The 22957-nt window shown below is 52.4% G+C and overlaps 1 protein-coding gene across 4 annotated transcripts in view; it reads right to left on the minus strand.

Annotated features, from left to right (window-relative positions):
- The window catches only part of AXIN1 (axin 1), a 103170-nt gene that overhangs the window by 5500 nt on the left and 74713 nt on the right, over positions 1-22957 (minus strand). For all 4 annotated transcript variants that reach the window (XM_075899160.2, XM_075899162.2, XM_075899158.2 and 1 more), the window contains 5 exons: positions 17076-17172; positions 9005-9142; positions 5969-6513; positions 3750-3926; positions 692-937 (listed from right to left, as the gene is read on the minus strand). In XM_075899160.2, the coding sequence (XP_075755275.1) occupies positions 692-937; positions 3750-3926; positions 5969-6513; positions 9005-9142; positions 17076-17172 (1203 nt within the window). The remainder of the gene's footprint in view (positions 1-691; positions 938-3749; positions 3927-5968; positions 6514-9004; positions 9143-17075; positions 17173-22957) is intronic.

The following is a 22957-nucleotide window of genomic DNA, read 5'->3' on the forward strand; positions in this document are numbered from 1 at the left end:
GAAAAATTAAGTCTGTGTTTGTAGGCAGACACTGAAGTTTCGTGTCTCTGGAACACTGCAGGAGCGTCTGTTTAATAAATGAGGAAACGGAGTCACAGAGAGGTGAAGTGACTTGACCAGGGCTGCACAGTGATTCAGTGGCAGAACAGAACTAGAACCCAGTGTTTCTGTCTCTCTCCTCGCTGTGCCTGCCACGAGAACCATCAGCCACTTTGACTGTTAAGGATACCAGCAAAGAGGAGACTATTTTACAGCTGTCAGATACAGGAAGTCGCTTTACTGCCCCACAGAAAATAAAGGCTATTAAAATTATACGAAGCCCTGAAGACCTCCTCCCAGCGTGGAGCCCTGTGAGCACTGCTGGACAGCGAGAGAGGGCGATTCCCATAGCGAGTGCTCTCTCAGCTCCTTCTCAGGAACGGACCCAGGACGTGGGTCACCATGTCTATCCCTCCTGGCCTCCAGGGCAGCGATGGGCAACCGAGGCTAGTGAGTGGGCGGCGTGGGTGGTCTCCCAGGAGAGGGCAGCTTGGCTAACTGCACCAATGGAAGCCAGCGGAATCGTGGGCAGTGAACACAATGCCTCGTGGGCCCCACACAGAACCCCAAGGGGTCGCAGGCGGCCCGCCCTGCTTTAGGTTCTGCTCCAGAACAACCCCCCCCCCCCCCAGGCCAGACTAAACCATCTCACCTCTGTTTGAGGGGCAGCTTGCTACCCCTCTTCTCCTCCTCCTCCAGGCGCCTGCGTGCCTCCTCCAGCTGCGTGAGGGGGTTGGGGGCGGGGTTGGGCGGCATGGTCGGGTCTTGAATGAAGGGGTGCGAGGGCTGGACGATGTTCCGGAGCTGGGCGCTGACCCAAGGGTGCACGGCGACGGGCCGCTCGATCGACAGGGGTCTGGGCATATCGTGGGCCAGCTGCTTCTTGGCACCTGAGGAACTTCACACACACACACACACACACACACACACTTGACACGGACGGCCACGGCTTGACATCTCAGTGCTGCACTGGCTAAGCACGGCCAACGCCCGCCCCTCGGCACAGTCAGCCAGCGAGAGGGAGCGCGGGGTCTAGAGGAATTCTGCAAGGTCACTGTGAGAGCAACCGGCCCCCTACACCATGGGTCTGGGATGAAGTCGTGCGCCCTGCCCGATACGGGTAAATAAAAGCAGCAGGAGAGAGCGGTTACTCACTCTGTGCGGGAACGTGTCTCACCAGGGTGTCCCTACGCCTGCCCTCACCGGGAGATTTTCATTAGCAGTGTCCGTTCGGCTGCAGAAATCCTCGTGCCCCTCCCCAAATGAGCAAACCCCCCTCGCCTCCTCCTCCGCTGAGGAGTCTCAGAAGGAAACTCCAAAGTAGAGAGGAGGGCTGGCGGGTAACGGAGCACCCGGAGGGGGCACATTTCAAAGAGCCACCGTTACCACACGGTCCCCCTTTCACGAGGCATAACGGAGCAGTCAACAAAGGCTTCCCTTGTCGACCGATCCGCGTCTCGACTGCCGTGCCGTGCTGACCATCAGCTGAGCCGGCTCAGTGCGGCAGCCATTTTTATTTTAATGAAGCCGGGGCTATTTAAATCCCTGCTTCATTGACTATGTCGGGTAGCCTATTTTACATGCCTCCGTCAGCAGAGGCATGTAGTCTAGACGTACCCTAGGAGACTTACAAAATGCTTTGGTCTTATCTAGGCGGAGGGCTAACGTGCTCTTGATTGCTCCAGGACGGAAAGCCGTCTCCAGATTGGAATTCTGTGGGGCTGGAAAGAAAACTTGTAGGTAAACGGTGGCACTGTAGGAAGAAACCTGGGAGGTGGCCGTAAGGAAACCCAGCCCTTGTAGGACGCGGGGAACAGAGGATTTGCCACTAAGGTCCCAATCTCGCTGCCTCGGTGGGCTGAGGTAATAACCCCCAAACAGGCAGTCTGCATAGACAAATAAGGGCAGGTCGCCATCAGCTCAAAAGGAGGTTTCATGAGTTTTTAGAACAATATTAAGGTCCCAAACTGGGGAGGAGACTTTCGCCCGCAGGAAAAGGTTTCCTAGACCCTTCATGAACCATATGGTTGTGGGCGGGCAACCAGCAAGAACACCTCAATGGTGGTGTTCGAACCCCGAGAGAACTGACAGTCCGGATGGCTTTCATCGCAGCAGGCAATCCAGAACAAGCGGAAGCGAGGTAGGTTTGGGAACAGCTCTCCGGAGTTCACAGCAGCGACTAACCCTCTTTCCCTACCACTTCTGTTGTAGCGCTGCAGAACAAGCCAATGACGCCCTGCAAACCAAGGAGCCATTCCTCGAGGCAAGGAACGCGCAGAACGGATGCAGCCGGGGCCCACCATCCTGGGAGGGGAGCTGCGGAGCGCCGAGGCGAAGCGGTAGGCAAAGCATGCCTCAGCCACGTCAGGGCTAGTAGGATAACTCTGGCCTGGTCCTGGATGATTTTGTTCACCACTCTGAGAATCAGAGGCCCGGGGCAAAGGAATGAATGCCCAGGGGTGTTCTCCTGGACGGCTGCACGAGTGGGGTGAGGGGGGCACGCTGTCATTAACGGTCAGAGCGTGGTTCCCGGTTCTTTCGGCCCCAGGAATGGAAGGCTAAACAGACGTGACACTTCTGCAAGATGTGAGACTCTCCAAGGCAGCAAATGCACTTAGAGCATCCGTCACCGACCGGGGTAGCCTCTCTACACGAGAGGCACCGTTTGAACCCCGCAGAACAGGGCTTGCCCCTTGCATGGAGGATTTCCCTGGAGGAAATAAAACCCTCTCTCAAACAGTCAGTAACTAACCAGCTAACCAGCCAGCTAACCTACTAAGGCAGCAAGTGGCCGGGACACATGCATGAAGACATGCTCAGATCCATCTCAGGCCAAGCTGGGCGAGAGGGCCTGGGGCCCGTGTGCAGCCTGAGACGCCCGGGGGCGGGGAGCGAGGATATCAGCAGCGGGTGTGTGGGATGAACGGACACGCTAATGAAAATCTCTGTCGGCAGGCGAGTGGGCACCTGGAGTGCAGCCCCCATGGGATGCTCCTCCAAGACACACTCATTCCTCCCCTCCTTGCGCAGTTCCCAACCAGGATTCCCACAGCCCCCTCTCCAGGCCAGGAATCCCAGCAAGGGGAAGCCGAGGGCTGGAAGTGCTTGCAGGTACAGGACAAGCCCCGGACGTTCCACCCTGCACTGCCGGGGGCAGCTCAAGCTGGCCACAGTGGCAGTCAGAGCTTAGTTAATGGCTGTGTTGGTGATGCACAGCCGGACTGGAATCCAGCTCCCAGAACTGCTGGCTCTGTCAAGCTAGGGCTGCCAGGTCAACCCATCCTCCCGCACCCAGGCCAGGCTGGGAGCAGAGCTGCCAAGTTAGAAAGGGCCTTTTGGGAAAGTCTCTTTTCCACCCACACGTCCAAGGGCTGATTGCTCCAGGGTGTGGAGCGGAACACGGCCACCAGCTGGCGCTGCCAGGAGGCCTGCTTCCAGCCACGCCTGAAGAGCGATCCCCAGGGATCCCTGTAGCCAGGCACAGCTAGGCTGGGGGGGGGGGCACTTCGATCCAACTGGGCTCATGAAAAGGCTGTGAAACCAAACCCTGCGCACCCGCCAGTGGCTCGTGGCACCTCGATTCAGACTCTGGCCCTCCCCACGTGGGGCGCCTGAGCAAGCCACAGGGCTCCCCAAGAGCAAAACCTCAGTCTCCCCACCGCCCCCAGGAATGCTGCTGTCCAATGGCACACAGGCTGCCTTGCCCTTACCCATGGCTTGTTTTCTTATGCCGGCTGATCTCCTTCTCTCCTTCTATGATCCACTGCAGGATTTTCTGGTTCCTCTCCACGTCCTCAGGAGAGCCGGGCATATCGTAGCTGGCCCCGTCGCTCTTCCCTGAATCCGTCTTCTTGACGTTTCTTTTGGAGAGCAGCCCCGCCTTCCCGCTGCAAGAAGAAGGCTCCAGGCGTCAGCTCCTCGCCCAGAGCCACTGCGAGCAGCGTACAGTTAGCTCAGAGGCGAGGCTGCGCTTTGGGCGGAGAGCTGCCTGAGGCCTGGATCATCCAGGCGCATCCAACCCAACCACCTAGCTGCCGCTGCAGGGGCCTGGGACCATGATGGTGTCTCGGTCTCGCCTCTCCTCTGTCTGCGCAAGGCAACAGGCGAGTCTCCTAAGGACTGAGGCGCTTCCGTCCCCCCAAAGCAGCGGTAACTCACTGGGTGAAACTGGCTGGCCTGGAGCATCAGGCTAGATGAACTACCGGCCCCTTCTGGTTAATAATTGCCAGGGAAGTAGGAAGGGCTGAGGCAGTGTCCCCTGGGTGTCCCAAGGATGCCAGCCCCTCGCCCCAGCGGTTCCCCGTCAGGCACGGCGATGGGACGCAATGCTCGGCAGATCTCCGAGATCCTGGCGAGGGGGCGACAGATGGGGCTGAGTGCCAAGCTCAGCCTCAGCGTGGTAACACGGCCCACCTAGAACAGGGCTTGCCTTTCCAGACCCTGGCCTTGCCCCACGTCTCTGCCTCCCGATCAGACCGTGAACTCACTGGGGGCCTGATACCCCAGCCCCCACGTACCCAGTGCTCTCCTCTCGCCACGGCCAGCACTCGATGGCTCTGAACACGGCAAATGACGGTGCAGAGAGGGAACGGCTTCCTGCCCCCTCAAAGGCTCTCAGCTTACAGCCCGGGTACACCGCAAAGCCGCGCTGCAATCCAACAGGCTCGCCTCCAGTTACAGCGAGCGCAGAGCGAGGACATGCAGCAACCCGAGAGCCTCTGCCGGGCTGCAGTGCCCAGTCCCCAACCCAGGGCTTTTAGAGTCTTCGACTCCTGCCCCCCGCAGGGACTTCCCATCAGCCTGTCTCGTGGAGTCCTTAAGGAGCCCTCCCCCAGAGTCCTGCAGAACGAGCTCACGCCAGCCCATCACCCCCCAACCCCCAAAGAAACAATTCTTGTGTCCCTTCCACGTCTGCTTCGTGGGCTCTTCTGCTCCCAGGGTGCTCCTGCCCCGACCTCTCTGTTCTCTGACCCCACCTGCCCTGCTCGTCTAGGGGTAGCACCGCTGCTCTCCTCCCCTTCCTCCTGGGGGAAAACGGAGCAGCTCCAGCCCCTCTGCTCCTCCACCTGCTGCCTCCCAGCCTAGGAGGGACTCTCCAGCCCCACCAGGACTTGTGCTGCCCGGGGCTTGCGGCTGAGCAGATCTGCCATGCCTGGCCCCACCTGACAAACATTCATTCGAGGGTTCCTGCAGCCAGGCAGCCCTCTCAATTAGTTACTCACTGTGGCATTTATTAGCACGGGGGATTTCCTGAGCGCCCATTAGCCGGGCCAGAAAGAGACCTGGGTGAAGCCTACAGGAGTCATGTAACTAATGAAGCCTGGCCTAACGGAACAGGACAAGCGCGCCTCTCTGCCGTCGACCCCGCAGGTGGGAAGAGGGGAAGGGAAGAGGAACAGGAAGGAAGCCGAGATCCTCCAGCGACCGTCCTCAGGCAGATGGTCCCAAGAAACCGCCCCGTCACTGAGAAACGACAGCCCCGCCCCTCAGGCTGAACTTGGGACGGAGGCCTCGGTCAATCCAGCCAATCTTAGTTACTTTCACGAGACCGGGCAAGAGGGTTCCAGCAAGTCCCTCTGGTCCTGAACGATGCAGGGCTCTTACTGCTCTCGTACTCACCCCCTCCCCATTAATAAGGGCTTGAAGCAAAGCCGTGAATTGAAGGATGTGAGGAGAAGCCAACGTTTAGGCCAGGGGTGGGGAACCTCAGGCCCGGGGGCCGGATGCAGCCCCTGGCTCACCTGAATCCAACCCCCAAGGCTCCAGGGTCCTCCACCCCATGGGCTGCCCTGCTCGGAGACTGGCCGAGAGTCACCCCCGAATTCCACACCAATGCCACCTGGGGGGACCTATCCCATTCCGCACGTGTATGTACGTGGGGCAGTCATCCCCAATGACCCGGTGCCAAAGCAATGGGCGTAGCACTCACCTGTAGCCCAAGGCATCCGCGGGGTTGGGCGCCAGGCCCATGCCTTCCGTGTAGTTCCGGGATTTCGTTGCATAGTTATGGGAATCTACATTCCAAGCAAAGCTGTTCTGCACTCGCTGGGTGGCTTCCGCCTCGATCTGCTCTTTCGGTTTCAGCCCGCCGTGGTGGTGCACGTGGTGGTAGACGTGTTTGTGGTGGTACAAGTTAGCGGCGTCCAGTTTCATTCCTGATTTGGTGGCATGCTTGCCATGCCCGGGAGGTATTGTCACTGGCACCTTTCCAGCGGGGCCGCTTTCCGGGGAGCGGGGCTTGGGGGAATGGCGGCCGGGCCCGGGGGACTGGCAGCCGGGCGTTTTCATGACACGCTGCACGTGTTCGTCGAGGATGCTCTCCGGGTTTTCTTCATGCGCGTCTCGCAGCGGCATCCCCGCACAGCCCATCTCGGAGTAACGGGGGGCGAAGTGATGAAAGACCTGGGCGGAAGGCAGCTTGTGGCTAACGACAGAAGGGCCGGAAGAGACGTCCGCGTCCTCGCCTTCTTCTTCCTGGGGGGAAATGGGAGGAGAAAACTTGAGGGGTGTGCCTGCCTGCCTGCCTGCGCCTGTGTGGGCAATCAAACTGTGGCGGTTCACCAGGGTTAGCTCCTGGTAGGCTGCTATATTTACCTGCACCTCCGCAGGTACGGGCGATCGCAGCTCCCACAGTGGATCACAGCCAACGGGCGCTGCGATCCCCCGGACCTGCGGGGGTGCAGGTAAATGCAGCGGTGTGGGGGCCCCCCAGGGGGTAACTCCGGCAGACCGGATCCAGCCTGCAGGCTGGTATTTGCCCCCCTCTGCCCCATGAGAGACAAACGGCTGAGATGTGCAGATAGCAATCTCCTGAACGCTGTAATGAGAAGGCATCTTTGGGCAGGGCAGGCAAGCAGGTCTGGGGGGCAGGTGGCCTAGCCCTGGCTGGGGCAGCTCGCAGCAGGAATTGCAGTGCGGCTGGGAAGGAAGCATTGCTGATACCATTTTGGAGACAGCGCGGCCTCTGCAGATGGCACTTTCCAAACCAGAACGACGAAAGCCAGGTCGGCCGTGCCCACTAGAGGGGGCTTGGGGGTTACAGTATTGTCAGAGGCCCCTTTCATCAGGCCTAGAATGCAACAGCTGCCTCCTGTCCCTCGATGACACTACGGCCCGGGGAAGTCTGCGCAGCCCCGTCCGTCGAAACACACCGACGGCCCGTCGAACCGGCAATCCGTTTCTCCTCCTGCCTGCCCATCAAATTATCACATTCCCCTGATGCATCTGCATTGCCAGGGATGCCACTGAGCAAAAACAATGCTCAAAAGTTCCCTTTCTAGTCAGAGTAGCAGTGCTTTACCTCAGCGGTGGGGAACCTCAGGCCTTGCTGGATCCGGCCTCTGAGGCTCATGGCCCCTCCCCAGCATTGGGGAGCCCGCGCTGGTGCTCCAGCCCCCCACTCTGCCACGGGGCTGGAACACACACAATCCCCCACCCCCCGCCAGTCTCTGCAGTGTGAGGGGATGGAGGAGGTCTCTCCCCTTCACAGTCAGGGACCAGGTCGGTGAGGGTTTGGTTTGGTGTTTTTGCTTCTGACTCGTGCGCGGCCCCCGATGGATTTTTCCGTGGGTGGGTGACCCCTGACACAAACAAGGTCCCCAGCTCTGCTTTGTGTTACCCTGGGAAGAACCCCCACAAGAGCTATCGGCGCGTCTCGCTGGGGAATGGTGCGATTGCCGTGGCAGGCTCTGTATGCCATACTCTGAACCTTGTCTGACATGGTTCATGTTGAATCGTTCCAGGATCATGTTAACACCTCTGATCTCTGACAGGGTAGATTGGCAGAGACCCTGGAGGTTTTTTGCCAGCAAGTTAAGGGAATGTGGATTGGATAAATGGACGGTAAGATGGATAGAAAGATGGCTAGAAGGTCAGGCCTAGTGGGTAGTGATCAATGGCTCGATGTCAGGATGGCGGACTGTTTCTAGCGGAGTGCCCCAAGGTTCGGTTCTAGGACCAGTTTTGTTCAATATCTTGATTAATGATCGGATGAGGGGATGGATTGCACCCTCAGCAAGTTTGCAGATGACACTAAGCTGGGGGGAGAGGTAGATACACTTAAGGGCAGAGATAGGGTCCAGAATGACTTAGACAAACTGGAGGATTGGGCCACAAGAAATCTGATGAGGTTCAACAAGGACACGTGTAGAGTCCTGCACTTGGGACAGAAGAATCCCAAGCATAGTTATAAGCTGGGGACCAACCAGTTAAGTAGTAGTTCTGCAGAAAAGGACCTGGGGGTTACAGTGGATGAGAAGCTGGATATGAGTCAACAGTGTGTCCTTGTAGCCAAGAAGGCTGATAGCATATTAGGTTGCATTAAGAGGAGCATTGCCAGCAGATCCAGAGATGTCATCATTCCCCTTTATTCGGCTCTGGTGAGGCCACATCTGGAGTATTGTGTCCAGTTCTGGGCCCCCCACTACAAAAAGGATGTGGACGCATTGGAGGGGCTCCAGCAAAAGCTTATAGGTTAATGCTATAGTTCTCCCCGCCCAAGTCAATTTTTTAGGAGGCTGGCCAGCAGCCCGGTTCAGTCCTGGCTTGTGCTGGATCCAGGACCTATCCCTGCTGTGGCTCTGCATTTAAAATGTATTAGAAGCCAGGTAGGCAGTCAGTCCAGCTAAGTTCTGGCTTGACCTGGGAGCTCAGAAACTCTTGGACAGGGGCTGCTGCTCCCCCATACTGGTCAACAGGCAACCAGTCCAGATAGGGGAGCTGGTTTTTAAACTGGCTCCCCTCGCAGACTAGCTCCTGCCTGGGCGCTCCTCGGGAGTGGGGCCGGAGCACACTGGCTGCCGGCCTCACTCCTGGGGACTACAGAACAGTTGAGTAACCGATAAGAGTTCATGAGATTAATCGACTATTCAATTAACTGATATTTAACACCCCTAGTTCCCATGGTACAAGCTATTCCAACCACGTCTACGTTCCAGGTTCCAGAAATGCTGAGCCTGCTACTAACCGCTCGGACACGTTTAAGGCGCTCCTCTAATTTCTCCTCAGCTTCGCGTTCCCTTTGTACTTCCTCTAGGCGATTGATCAGCTCTGCAGCAAACTTCTGGGGTTCGACGTGGATATCCTTTGGCATTCGGTATGTACGCTGAAGAAAGAACACACCACCCGTTAGCAAAAGGGGCAATGAATCGAAGCAAAAACTTTCAAATCTGAAAGGCTCAGCCTGGAAAGCCATGGGCCTACTAGGGATCAGGCAGCACTAGCAGGGTAGAATTTGGACAGGCTGGTGAACAATCCATGCCAACAGCATTCCCCTGATGGAACTGGAGTTCTGCTCGCCTTACGGGGACCTCCTTCCCCAGCCGCTGTGCACAGCTCCTTAACGAGGAGAGATGCTCTAGACAGACCACTCTGGGGATGTATCATCAGTCAGTCAGGCCAGGACTCAGTCAGTTACACAAGGTACATTTAACAAGCGAATACTGAAGCATCAGGAATTTGTAGCAGAAAACTTACCATCTTTTCACTTAACAGGCCAGGGTGTTCTAACATACATGTCTGGCTTCTGTCATGTAGACCCACTGATCTAGGCTGACAAAGATTACCTACTGATAGAATCACAGATACTTGAACTGGAAGGGACCTTGAGAGGTCATCAAGTCCAATCTCCTGCCCTCATGGCAGGACCAGGCACCATCTACATCATCCCTGAAAGATGTTTATCTCACCTGCTCTTAAATACCTCCACCGAGGGAGATTTCATAAGCTCCACAGGCAATTTATTCCAGTGCTGAACTCCTGACAGGTAGGAAGTTTCCCCTAATGCCCAACCAAAATCTCTCATGCTGTAGTTTAAGCCCATTGCTTCTTCTCTCATCATCAGAGGCCAAGGAGAACAATTTTTCTCTCTCCTCCTTGTGACACCCTTTTAGATACTTGAAAAACGCTATTATGTTCCCTCTAAGTCTTCTCTTTTCCAAATTAAACAAGCCCAATCCTTTCAGACTTCCCTGATAGCTCACGTATTCTAGAACTTTAATCATTTTTGTTACTCTTCTCTGGACCGTCTCCAATTTCTCCACATCTTTCTTTAAATGTGGTGCCCAGAACTGGACACAATACTCCAATAGAGGCCTAATCAGCGCAGAGTAGAGCAGAGGAATTCCTTCTCGTGTCTCTCACAACACTGCTGTTAATTCCCAGAATCATGTTTGCTTTTTTTGCAAGTGTCACACTGCTGCTGACTCATTTAGTTTGTGGTCTACTATGACCCCACATCCCTTTCTGCAGTATTTTCCTAGACAGTCACTTCCCATTCTGTATATGCGAAATGGATTGTTCCTTCCTATGTGGAGTACTTGGCATTTCTCCTTATTGAACTTCATCCTATTTACCTCAGACCATTTCTCCAGTTTGTCAGGATCATTTTGAATGACGACTCTACCCTCCAAAGCACTTGCAACCCCTCCCAGCTTTGTATCATCTGCAAACTTTATAAGCGTATGCTTTATGCCATCATCTAAATCAGTGGTTCTTAACCTTACTGCAGCCTGCACTCCTTTGGTTTTCAAAATATGTTCTCACACCCCTTATTAAAAACTGTCGAAGTAGGTCAGTTTTAAACCTAAGATATAGCATAAATATCTGGCATGTCTCGCACTCCCAGAAGGGCATCTCGCACCCCCATGGGGTGCGTGCACCCCAGGTTAAGAACCACTGATCTAAATCATTGATGAAGATATTGAACAGAACCGGTCCTAAAACAGACCCCTGTGGAACCCCACATGTTATGCCCTTCCAGCCTGACTGTGAACCATTAATAACTACTCTCTGAGAACAGTTATCCAGCCAGTTATGCACCCACCTAGGTTGTATTTCCCTAGTTTATTGATAAGGTCACACAAGACCATAACAAATGCCTTACTAAAGTCTAGGTACGCCACGTCCACTTATCTGTGCAAACCTGGCTCTAGGTGCCCAAAAGAGGCCAAACTCTTATGGCCGCCGGCCTGCTAGGATCTTCCTTCCTGTTACATCCCACACAATTTGTGCTACTTTACCCGCGCACAAAAGGCAACTGTTTCCCATGAAGCATCCTCTCTAATTGGACGTCCAAATGCATCTAGCTCTCGGCACAAGTGCATCTAGTTCTCTGTGCGGTCACGCACAGCTGCTGTGTGGTCTCGGCACAATAGCAATATTTTGTCACTTTACAAAGTGCAAGAAGCTATATATCACTGGCATTCGCTAGAGAAAGCCTTACGTTTACTGATACTGCTAAAAGGCAGCCTGCTGTCCTGAGCTGGCCAGATGGGAAGGCAGGGCCTGGGAAGAAAAACTAAAGGAGCTTTTTGATAAGGTAACAAGACTGAGAAAAGAATTCGTTGCTGCCGTTCCGTGAGTCACAGAGATGCCCCTCCACAGAGTAGAAGAGGCCAACTACTTTTTTCTTTCCCCCAGACTAAACAATGCTGCACTTCAGAGCTGAACTGCAGAACAGTAGCATAGCCCGGTAGCGAACTATCGAAGTGACAACTTCATTTTCTCCATTATCCTTTATTGTACAGATGGAACTCTCTAGTCCGGCACCTTCGAGATCTAACCGGGGCCAAACTGGAGAATTTGCCAGACCACGAGAGGTCAATATTGTCTAGCAGCATTACCAACACTTCCACTGCTTGCTGCGTTATTAGGAGACGTTTAGGAGTAAATTAGAACTAAATAACCGAACAGAACACTGACAGCCAGGACGGGTGGCAGTAAATTAACTTTGAGACTGCGGGGAACTTGGCCACACCCATCATAAGTGGACATCTGGCTAACTAAAATCATGCTGGACCCAGATACTGCAGGACCAGAAAGGTTTGCCTGTATTACTATGCTGACAACGATAACGAAATGACTTAACCCAATTGAAGTGTCCATGAACGGTGATGCCAGAAAGCACAGTCACAGGAAAATGTAAAGGTTGTGTATGCTACTAGAGAAAAGGGGGCGGGAGATATTTTTTGCGACCAGAGGCAAACCAACGAAACAGGAAAGCAAAACCACATGTTGGCCCGTCCGGAACAGGAGCACTTGTGCAGTGCACTCAACGCCACCAGTTAGCAGATCAACTCAAAACGTGGTTGTCTGAGTCTTTACACTGGTAAGCAAACAAACAGCAACCACTTGATCACTGTGTTTAAGCAAGGGTCCCGACCTGGCTCAGGATTCCTGGCTAGGATGAAGAACTGGTCTCCCCTCCCAGACCCAGCTCCACCTGTCACTCCCCCAGGAAAGTAGTAGTGCCTGCCGGCTCCTGATTGGTTACAGTCTCTTTCTGGCCTTTCTAGACCCTTTGAGGACTAAATCCTGTGAAGGATCTTCCTAGGCAAGGGTGTTGTGTGGGGGGGGAGGGACCAGAGTTTCGCCCCGAATGATAGACGGTCTGATGGACACCGTCACATGCAGGATGACATGGCTACGACACCAGAAAGACCGTTCCACCTGGGCATCCTACAGACGGAGGAGCAGAGATCAAATCACAGGCTTCAAGTGAATGTGCGGGTTAACCTACAGTCCAATAAGGAGGACAGAAATAATGCTTCCAGGTGCAACCAACCCTGCTACTGGCCTGCCCAGCACAGGCGGGGGTGGAGTCAGGGAACAGCAGATCTGAAAAAGGTCTCAGCACATGCTGGAGAAGGGAGGAATGGGGCCCAACGATTTTATCTGATGGATAATTAAACAGAAAACAAAAGGATGTTTTTCTTCATGCAACACACCGTCAACCTGTGGAACTCCCTGCCAGAGGATGTTGTGAGGACCAAGACTTTAACAGGGTTCAAAGAAGAGCTAGATAAATTCATAGAGGATAGGATTCATCAATACTTATTAGCCAGGATGAGCAGAAACGGTGTCCCTGGCCTCTGTTTGTCAGAGGCTGGAAATGGCTGACAGGAGAGGGATCACGGGACGATTCCCTGTTCCGTCCTGTCCCTCTGAGGGACCTGGCTTTGGCCACTGCAGGCAAACAGGATATCGGTCTAGATGGACCTTAGGACTGACCCAGTCTGGCCATTCTTATGTTCCTGAGAGGCAGGTGAGACAAATCCGCAGCCCAAAGGCAAGAGCCTGTTTGAGAGAAGAAAACACTAAACTCCTAACGTGTCTAGACACAGAGATGTGTGGAACATGCAGAACTCAGGGTAGCACAAGTTGGATTACATGTTTTACAGGAGCTCTTCCCAGGTGCCCCACAAAACACACGTGTGGCCTCGTCATTTCTGATTGGCTTGGCCATTGCTGAACACCTGCTGGTTCACTCTCTCCCGAGCACCATCGGGTAACCTGACTAGGCTGTATCTTATACACCTCAATGCACAGGTGCTCTCCTAAAAGGCTCTGGAATCATTTTCCGCATTTGCGTAGCGCTCATCAGAGCAGCAGGTAAATGAATAGAGACTTCACTGGTAAATGAATAGAGACATCCTTAGTGGATTTTATGAACTCTTCTTCCTTGCCGGGAATGGTGGCTTTCTATCCCGCTAAGGGTATCATGCAATGCAATTTGCGAGAGCTCTCTGAACGGCCTGTGCTAGGCTACTCTCATAAGGGCTGTGTCCTGGTGTGAAACCATCCACCAGAAGAAAGTTAAGAGGCTGTCCAAGAGTGTGCCACGCACCAGGCCTAGATAGGTGCCGGGATTACTTGAACTATGGGCTATCCTACATAGAAGCGATTGATTTTGGAAAGCAACAAAGGACAACGTGCCTGCTTAGATGTTAATTGACAAGGTTTAATTCGACACACTTGCACTGAATTTTAATATTAAAAACCAAACATTCTAAAATGCCGCACTGGCATATGCTAAACCGCACGGTCTAATTACCTTCGCTTTTCCCAGCAGCTGGACAAAGTGAGAGCACAGCACTGCCTCTGAAGTCTATGCCAATTCCATGCCAGTAATTGGCAGGCAGGAGGCACCGCAGTGTCTGAACTAAACTCTTATTCCCTGGAGAGAGACTAGAACTAACTTGCCACCTCAGTCCTCCTCTCAAATATAAATATGCATTGATACACCTTCTCCCTGGGACTTTGAATTAAAGCACAAAATCCAATGGGAAAACTATCCTTCCCTGCGAAATCTGGGTGCAGCGTGTGTGTGTGTGTGTGTGTGTGTGTGTGTGTGTGTGTGTGTGAAATTTACAAGGAGCAGATAATTCGCAAAGAACATGCAGATCAGCTCTAGAGGAGAAACATTTACAAGCCGCAGGCGTCCAATTTAAACCTCGCCTTTAAAAAAAACGTTTTTCCCCCCAAAAGTCAATACAATTCCATGCTAAGTAAAACTAATTAGCTTGCGAGTCACCACTGCTAGAATGACACTTGATTCATCGGAACAAAAGGAAGATCTGGCAGATGGAAGTTCGTTAAAGCAGAGTTCGCCATACATATTTTATGTGCCACACTCAGAATTTATAACCTGCGGTTCACTGAAGCGTTGCCAGTACACATGATCAATAGAAAGCCACTATTATTTTTATCCAAAAGGTAAAGCTGTTGACAGGCTTTGAAGTCAGAGAATATTCACTCCATGGTTCCCACTGTTCGGCAACTTTAAAAAAAAAAAAGGCCAAGCCTTCAAATTTCCACTCCCAGAAAGCAATGCTTACAGTAAAAACGGCAGCAGCAGGAACTAAAAAGGCCCCCAGCCAGTCTTTTCGACAGCAACCACACTGTGAAAGTGACAATGTGAAAGGAGAAAAGGCTGAACAACAGTGGCGAGTAAGATTCCACAACCAGGGCTTTTCTTCCAAACCCAATGATCAAAGCACAGAAGACCCTCTGAAATCTTCAGGAAAATAATCTAATTTCAAAGGCAAAGCAAAGATTTCAAACACTGGATTCAAACAAGGCTGGATTTTGCCTGCTCTGCTTCTGAGCAGGCCAGAGGAGAGCAGCTATCCGGGCTGGAGTCATTTCTCGGGGAGACAGGGATATTTTCTTGGTTTGATTTGTGCTAGGACAGCTGCCCCAGAGGAAAGAAATCTCTTTACTCTCTCCTGGACATGCCATGTCCCCTGCCATGTTTTGTTCAGGGGAAAAATACACACAGCGATCAGCAAAGGTACAGACGTTGCTAAAGACTCCTAAGGGTTGTGCGAAGGAGCTAATGCAGCGGGACTCACAGTTCTGTGACTCGGGAGCCACATTTGCAACCACCATTAACCAAAGGAGCCACATGACTATTGCATGCCCTGTGCATCAGCCCCCCCACCCCACTTACTATGTATTTGAGTTTCTCTAAGAACTCCTCCTAAACAGTAAGAGCTAGGATCACCAAATTCGATACACAGCCTCCTATCATCATAACTTCAAGCAAGGGGAGGGGTTGTGCCAGGAAAATGGGAAGTGCCTGGAATGGGATTTGCTTCTCATCAAACCATACAGAAAAGAGGCAATCACCAGGCAGGTGAAAGGGGTGGGCTGCTGGGAGCACCCTCCTCTGGAACTGTCCCAGCCCTGAGCCTCGCCCCCCACCAAGCACTGGTTGGGAAGGACAGAGAGGGGCCTAAAGCTCCCCTCACTCCTCCCCTCGGATTCATATGGAAACACTTGCTGGCTGTTCCCTTTTATCAGGGAGCGAGGGGAAAGTGCACAGTTTGCTGCATTCCTCACTCTGGCTGGGGAGCGCATGGGGCCGACGAACTCGGACCTGCCTAGGGATGTAATCCATTAACCGCTTAAACCTTAGGCCTCCACCTGTGGTGGGCTGGTCCTGGGGATTCGTTAACTATTCACATCCCTAGACCTGCCCAGTCAGGAGACAGGCACCCCTCCCCCCAGGCTGTGCCCAATGGAGTTGCAGCAGCTATGAAGTGTGGGAGGGTGTTCAAGGCTGTGGCAGCAGGTTGGGGTGCAGGGTATTTACCTCAGCCAGCTCCCTACTGGTGGTGCAGCGGGGCCGAGGCTCCCTGCCTGCCCTGGCCTCCCATCATTCCTAGAAGTGGCTGGCACGGGAGGGCACGTGGCTCTATGCACTGCCCCTACCTGCAGGCCCCACCCCCGCAGTTCCCATTGGCCGTGATTCCTGGCCAATGGGAGTTGCGGAGAGGGTGCCTGCGGGTGAGGGCAGCACATGGGCAGAGTGTTGGAGCTCCCGCCCAGAGTGTGGGTGGGGCATGGGGCAGCCGTGTGAGGAACTGCCCCATCAGTCAGATTAAAGCAGGGGGTTTACTCAGGGCCCTGAGTGGAGGAGGGCTCGGAGATCTTTTTGTAGGGTCCTAAAGCCCCTGCATTAATCTGGCTCTGTGCCCTCCAGGAATGGTGCAGATCAGCTGTTCCCGGCACGTGGGTACGGTGGGGGAAGAGCGAGAGCTTCCTCCCACCAGGAGTGCCGTGGATCAGCTGTTTGTGGTGCTCAGGGAGGGAGCCGGAAGGAGCCGCAGGCTACATCACAAAGAGCCACATATGGCTCGCGAGCTGCGGATTGAGGGTCACTGTTTGCCCTGATGAGACTGGGGAAAAACTAGAGCCAAGACAGGATCCCACCTCGCTAATAGTGCTTCTTGGCATCAGGCTGGGCTGCCCTTGTCAGTCCACGACTGAAATACGGGCTGGGGAAGTGGCATTTGTCTAGTCTATGAAATAGCCACCAACCCAGCCCCCTCCGTGGCCCCTCCGTTTACCGTTTCTCTGCTCAGCGCTAGAGGGTTAGTGACACGCTACAGAAAGACACTCGAGATGAGCTGCAAAGCGTAGACTGAGAGATGCCATGGCAGCTTGCAACTGCAGCTAGCCAGGCCCCCCGACCCAACAACCCAGCTCCTCTGCGGGATCCATAAACAGGCAGCTCTTAACCAACCCCCCTACCAGGCTGTGCATTTTGAAATCAGGAGCTGTGTAAGAGCGGAGACGTGGACTATCCCCCTTTGCCTTTCGAAAGCCCCATGGGCTACCACTTCCCAAAGCAGCGTGCTCCCGTGTGACCCCAATCCTACAGTGAGAGCCAACGGGGACGTGAGCTTTTGCTGCCGTCTCCCTCCTGCTGGGAGGTAACAAAGGTCTCCGAAAGGCAGGAAGCTGCTACTTACAGGAATGTGAGGTAGTGGCACACGTCCATTTGCTTTGGCACTTTCCTGCATCTCTCGGCGATGCTGCTTTCGGAGTCTGTACGGTGGGATCCCATCTCTGCCAGGACAAAATGACAAGACGCACCACTTTAGTGCCTTCCATCAGGTGATCGCAAAGCACAATACAGTCACTGACAACTCGTAATCCGAGGCGGGAATTCTCTCTGTAGCATAGATAAGGAAACTGACGGAGAAACTGTGTTGGCTTGTCAAGTGCACAGGTTAAGGACAAAAGAGTGCACTCAAAGGACACACACACACACACACACAAGTCCCTGCGGCAGTAGCACACAGCAGATCAGCCTTTGGGTGAATTTATCGGGCATCTGCTGGCAGCAATACCATGTGGGGCCAATGACAGCTTCCCTGAGCAGAAGGGAGAGAGGCCTGTTTTGTGTAAATGCTAGAGAGTCACACACTTCATAGCTTGCATAGGCCAAACTTACTGCACACTTCAGGGGCTCTTAGGATCCTTTCATGTATTCATCTCCACCTGTCTGTGTGCCACTCTCCCATCCCACCCTTTTCCGCTCTCCCCACCGCTCTGGACAACCTCCTCCTGGCCAGGGGCTCTGTGAGACCCCTTTTCTGCTCTTCCAGTTCAAGGAGGAAAGCTTGTTTTCCTTTCCCAATCTATGACTAAACCCTAGGATCACCTATCACAAACTATCCCAAGAGGATGAGTTCTACTAGTTCTAAAAGCTGGAAGGACAGTGTGTCCAAAACAGACAGTTCAATTCACCAACTTACAGATATCTCCTATGTTTGACAGATAACTTTGTAGTGCAAAATATGCAAAACCTCCCACCCCTCTTCATATGAATTCAGTACATTTCATGTAGTTTTATTTTAATTAAAAACTGCCGCTTTCATGAACTGTCAATTGATTTTGAATGTCCATCCAAACAGGTTAGAACAAATCAAAAGAAAAAAATCATCATCTAGTAAATAAGAAACACATCAGTCATTTTCTAACAAATGAAAGTAAAAATTAAGATTGTATAAATGTGTGTCAAGCTATATAATTGCTTAAATATAGATGTATAAAATAGTGTATCCTGCTGATTAGCAAAAAGTAGTATCAACTTTAGTGAAAAGTGCATATTTAATTATAAATCAGCATTTTAATGGTTACCAGCCAACAAGAATTAATCTCTCTTTAGGAAAATACCTAAAAAGTACAAACTCAAAAAACAATTAAATCAAGGTTTCTTGCTTGATGATCTAAAACAGGACTCAACATGTCACCTGCGGCCTATTTGTTTGCGGCCCATGGTGTGGTTTAGGTTTACACGGGGCTCAACACATGACCCGCAGGTAAGAGCCAAAACAAAAAAGTAGTCAAGATAATGGTCTTCTGTTGATATGTGCTTTAGCAGTTAAATTCCTGGACTGTCACTGCTCATTAAAAATGCTGTTATATGGGTGGAAATTGCGTAAACACTGCATTTTATTAATATCAACAGAACTGACTTAAATGGGGCCTGTGTGTTGTGTAGTCTTGCCTTAAGCTTTGTACTCATGCCCGTTAGTGTGAAAGAAGCTATTTGCATTGATTTATATGTGTATGCAACCACACCTAAGTTGTGGCCCTCGGTATGTGCTGTGAAGTATCATTGTGGCCCCCGGGACTTCAAAAGTTGAATAGCCCTGATCTGAAACATGATTAAAATTAGTGATTTAAATTGCTTTGATTTAAACCATTTTACACTGTCCCATATTGGTTTTCCCAACCTTCCTGCCAACCAAAGGTCATGTCCCGTTCCTTTGCCTGCCTCCCATACCAGGATCCCCCTTCTGCCACTAATGCCAGCGTTTCTGTGCATGCCCCCCAGCTATTCTTCTTCTTTGGCTGTGTCGACCATGGGGGTTTTGTGGGCACAGAATTGATGTGCAATATGCCAGCCTCACAAATAGCACGCACAAGGGATGGCTGAGCCCAGTTTCAGTTCACATCGGTGTATGCACACAGAGGGGACAAGGTATGTACTGAGCACGTGGTAATCTACAAAGGTGTCCCATGCTCCTTTGCTTCACTGCTGTGCTGGATGCACTTTTGGATTTTGCTTGTTGTGCACGGTGGGGTCCATAACAGAAGCCAGGCAGAAGCCGGTGGAATTTTGGGTCCCATGATTCTGCGCTCTCCAGCCCAGGCTTCCTTTCTTTCTGGGCAGGGTAGCGCCATTTGTGGACCCAACAATGACCGTGCTGCTATGCTGGCAAGCACGTGGCCCCGCGCGGCTGCAGGGGGGAACGCTCTGCATTCCAGGGCCAAACAAAGCATCACCGCACAGTCCCTCCTGGTGCCTCCTGCCCAGCCAGAGTGTCCAGGGAACCAACTTCACGCCGACCCTGCTCAGTTCGCTCGTGGAGGGGGAGAGATGTGGCGGCGTCTGTTCTGGCTGGTACGGGGGTGCAGAAAGCCCAACTCGCCGTCACATCAGCAGCCAGTAGCATAGAGGGGTTTATTGATTTTCCAGAATACAGCCCAGCACATACGTGATGAGGCTACCGGGGGCAGGGCCAGGATGGCTCAGGCCCCTAGGGTTAGGGTCCATCGCCCCTAGCCCCCAGCTTAGCCCGTTCTCTCCATGCGTCCCAGAGAGCCACTGCCTCCCCCCAAAGCCCTGCCCCCCAGCCAGGTGTTGGTCTCCATCTTCCTCCCTTTGTCTCTCCCCCTGGGAGGCTGAGCCTGGGGTCTGGGTTAATACACGTTGGGTGAGTCAGTTGGAATCACATCACAGCGCAGGGGGACACAGAGCAGACAGCCCCCCCACCACGCCACAGTCATCACACAGCTAATAGTCTCGGCTGGTGCCTCCTGCCCAGCCAGAGTGTCAACTTCAGCAAAACTCAGAAGTTGTGAAATACAGGTAAGGTAGAGGAACTGAAGAGATAAGACACACGCCTCTGCAAACTCCAGTTTGCCCTCTGACGCTGGCAAGAGGCCCTGGGAATTATTTGCATGGACTGTAGCAGCACTGCGCTGTGTTACGCCCAGCTGTCTGGAAAGGCGGAGGAATTCGCTACATGGGGACTTGGGTGCTCTGTGGGTTTAATGAATCACAGAAACTAGAACTGGAAGGGACCTCAAGAGGTCATCAAGTCCAGTCCCCTGCCCTCATGGCAGGACCAAGCACCATCTAAGACCATCCCTGATAGATGTCTGTCTACCTGCTCTTAAATATCTCCAGTGATGGAAATTCCACATCCTCCCCAAGGAATTTATTCCAGTGTTTCATCACCCTGACAGTGAGGAAGTTTTTCCTAATGTTCGACCAAAACCTCCCTTGGTGCAGTTTAAGCCCATTGCTTCTTGTTCTATCCTCAGAGGCCAAGGAGTATAATTTTTCTCCCTCCTTCACCAAAGAATAAGGGAAAGAATGGTGACAGATGGCATCAAGTGCATAAAGCCAAGGGACTACTGAAGGGGTGTGAAGCTTATGATGTGTTCTTTCTGTGGAGTACGCTAAACATGCGGGCATGCGGCAGGTGTAGGTTGCTCCTGGTCAGTGCGATGCAAAGGCCGAGAGAGTGTGCACTATGGGCATAATGTGACTTGGCCTTAAGAGGGCAGAGTTAAGGTTAAATGGGTGTGCACCTTAGTTGTATTTCCTGGTTTTCACAACTTGTGAATTTTGCTGATCTTGACATTCTGGAAGGGCGGGAGCTTCAGCCATGGAACCTGAACTCTGTATTAAGGACGTTTGTCTCTTTTACTTTCTAGAGTTTTGAACAGAATGAGATGCGTTGTTGGTAGGAGTTAGTGGTTAGTTATAAGAACGGCCATATAGGCTCCAATCAATGGCCATCCAGCTCCATGGCTCTCAATCTTTCCAGGCTGCTGTATCCCTTTCAAGAGTCTGGTTTGTCTTGTGAACCCCCAAGTTTCACCTCAATTGGAAACCTACAAAATCAGCCATGAAAATACCCAAGCGTCACCCCACACTGTTATGAAACGTTGCTGACTTCCTTATTTTTGCCATATCATTATCAAATAAATCACCTGGAATCTAAATACTGTACTTCCATTTCAGCGTACAGCATAGCGAACAGCCTAAACAAACCCTGGATTGGGACATTTCATTTGGTCCTGACTTTGCTCGTGCTCTTTCTGAGGCCTGTTGTGAGAACTCCCAGGGAGAACCACCGATCTGGCTCAGCATTCCAGCTTCTGACTGTGGCCAATGTCAGGTGCTTCGAAGAGCACGAACAGAACAAGGGGATTTTGAGTGACCCATCCCTAGTCACCCAGTCTCAGTTTCAGCTCGTTGGAGATTGGGGGAAACTATTACAGCCCAGTAAGCATAACATCAGTACCAGGCAAATTAGTTGAAACAATAGTAAGGAATAAAAGTGTCAGACACCCAGAAGAACATAATTTGTTGGGAAAAAGTCAACATGGAATTCGACTATTTCTCATAAAATAGAAAGGGAGGAGTCTGGCAAGAGGGAGTTATACTGTAGAATGACCACAAGGAGGAAGCAAGGGGCCAGAGACGGGGACCAGAACAGCTATAGCTCAACTGGGCCAGCAGTGGGCGGAGAAAGGGACATCTACTATATATTTCAGAGAGTTTGTCTGTTTGTGTGTCTGTCCCCCAACCTGGGGGATATGCATCCCTCCCTGGGCTGTGCCCACTGCAGCTGCAGCAGCCACAGAGAAGCACTTCTCACCTGGCCCCACGCTGCTGTGGTGAGAGAGGGCTGGGGTTGTCCTCTCTCCCTAGGGCAGCCTGCCTACTGACCTCCCCAGCCCCACCCCAAAACAATGATTTAAATGAAAAAAATGTATTTAAGTTAAGGACCCAAGCAACTCTGGGCAAATCTTCTATTACTTCATATTTCTCACTCCGAACACGGGAATGACACACGCACACAAACAGAATAGCCACACAGAGCAGATTATAACTTTTCTAATGATATGTTGCATGAAGCATGTGCCAGTTATGTCACATTCATCAGCCTATTTCCATACAGGAGAGCAACGCCATACCATGGTTACACGTTCAGCCTGAGCTCCGACCCAGCACACCCATGATTAGGTTAGTCTTGCCTTTTGATCAAAGCTTGGGCCTTTGATCTTCAGATTCTGGCAACTGGCCCACTCCTTGGGGCGTCGCTTGAAAAAGCTAGGCGTCTGAATAATCGGGGGAGGAAGTTGCATCACCTCTACCTAGAAGCCTCAAGGCAAACCACTTGATGCTGTCCAAAAGTCCATTCTCCTCTGGCTCATTGTTCAATAGAATTCTTTGACGTTCCAAACACTCCCTCCGCTTCCCGGGCTCACAACAACACGTAACCTTTACATTTCGTGCAATGGAGTCCAACACCACGTACATTTAATCCAAAGACAGTTTTTAAGATCTTGCAGGAAACTGTTGTACCTACTCCTGTTGCTGGTATCGAACTTGAGGGCTGACACAGGGTCTTTTGCAGGTGTTGCTGGTACGAGGTTTGAAGAACATGAGAATGGCCAGACTGGCTCAGATCAAGGGCCATCTAGCCCAGTGTCCTGTCTTCCAGCAGTGGCCAGTGCCAGCTGCCCCAGAGGGAATGAACAGAACAGGTGATCACCAAGTGATCCATTCAGTCACCCAATCCTAGATTGTGGCAAACAGACTAGGGACACCATCTCAGATCATCATTGCTAATAGAAGGGAAACAAGAATGTAACTGGTTTCTGTTAATGGTTAAACTCTACCCCATGCTCAAGGTCTCAGGTGCCACCCCACATGCCCAGGGACCCTCTGGGCTGCTGGTCACATGCTGGGGGCTCTATTGCTGCCCACCACTCCAGTATCACTGTGCATCCAGCATGCTGGGGTCCCTCAGAGATGCTG

This window comes from Pelodiscus sinensis, chromosome 15 (assembly GCF_052426305.1).
Source record: "Pelodiscus sinensis isolate ZL-2025 chromosome 15, ASM5242630v1, whole genome shotgun sequence".
Taxonomy (NCBI): domain Eukaryota; kingdom Metazoa; phylum Chordata; order Testudines; family Trionychidae; genus Pelodiscus; species Pelodiscus sinensis.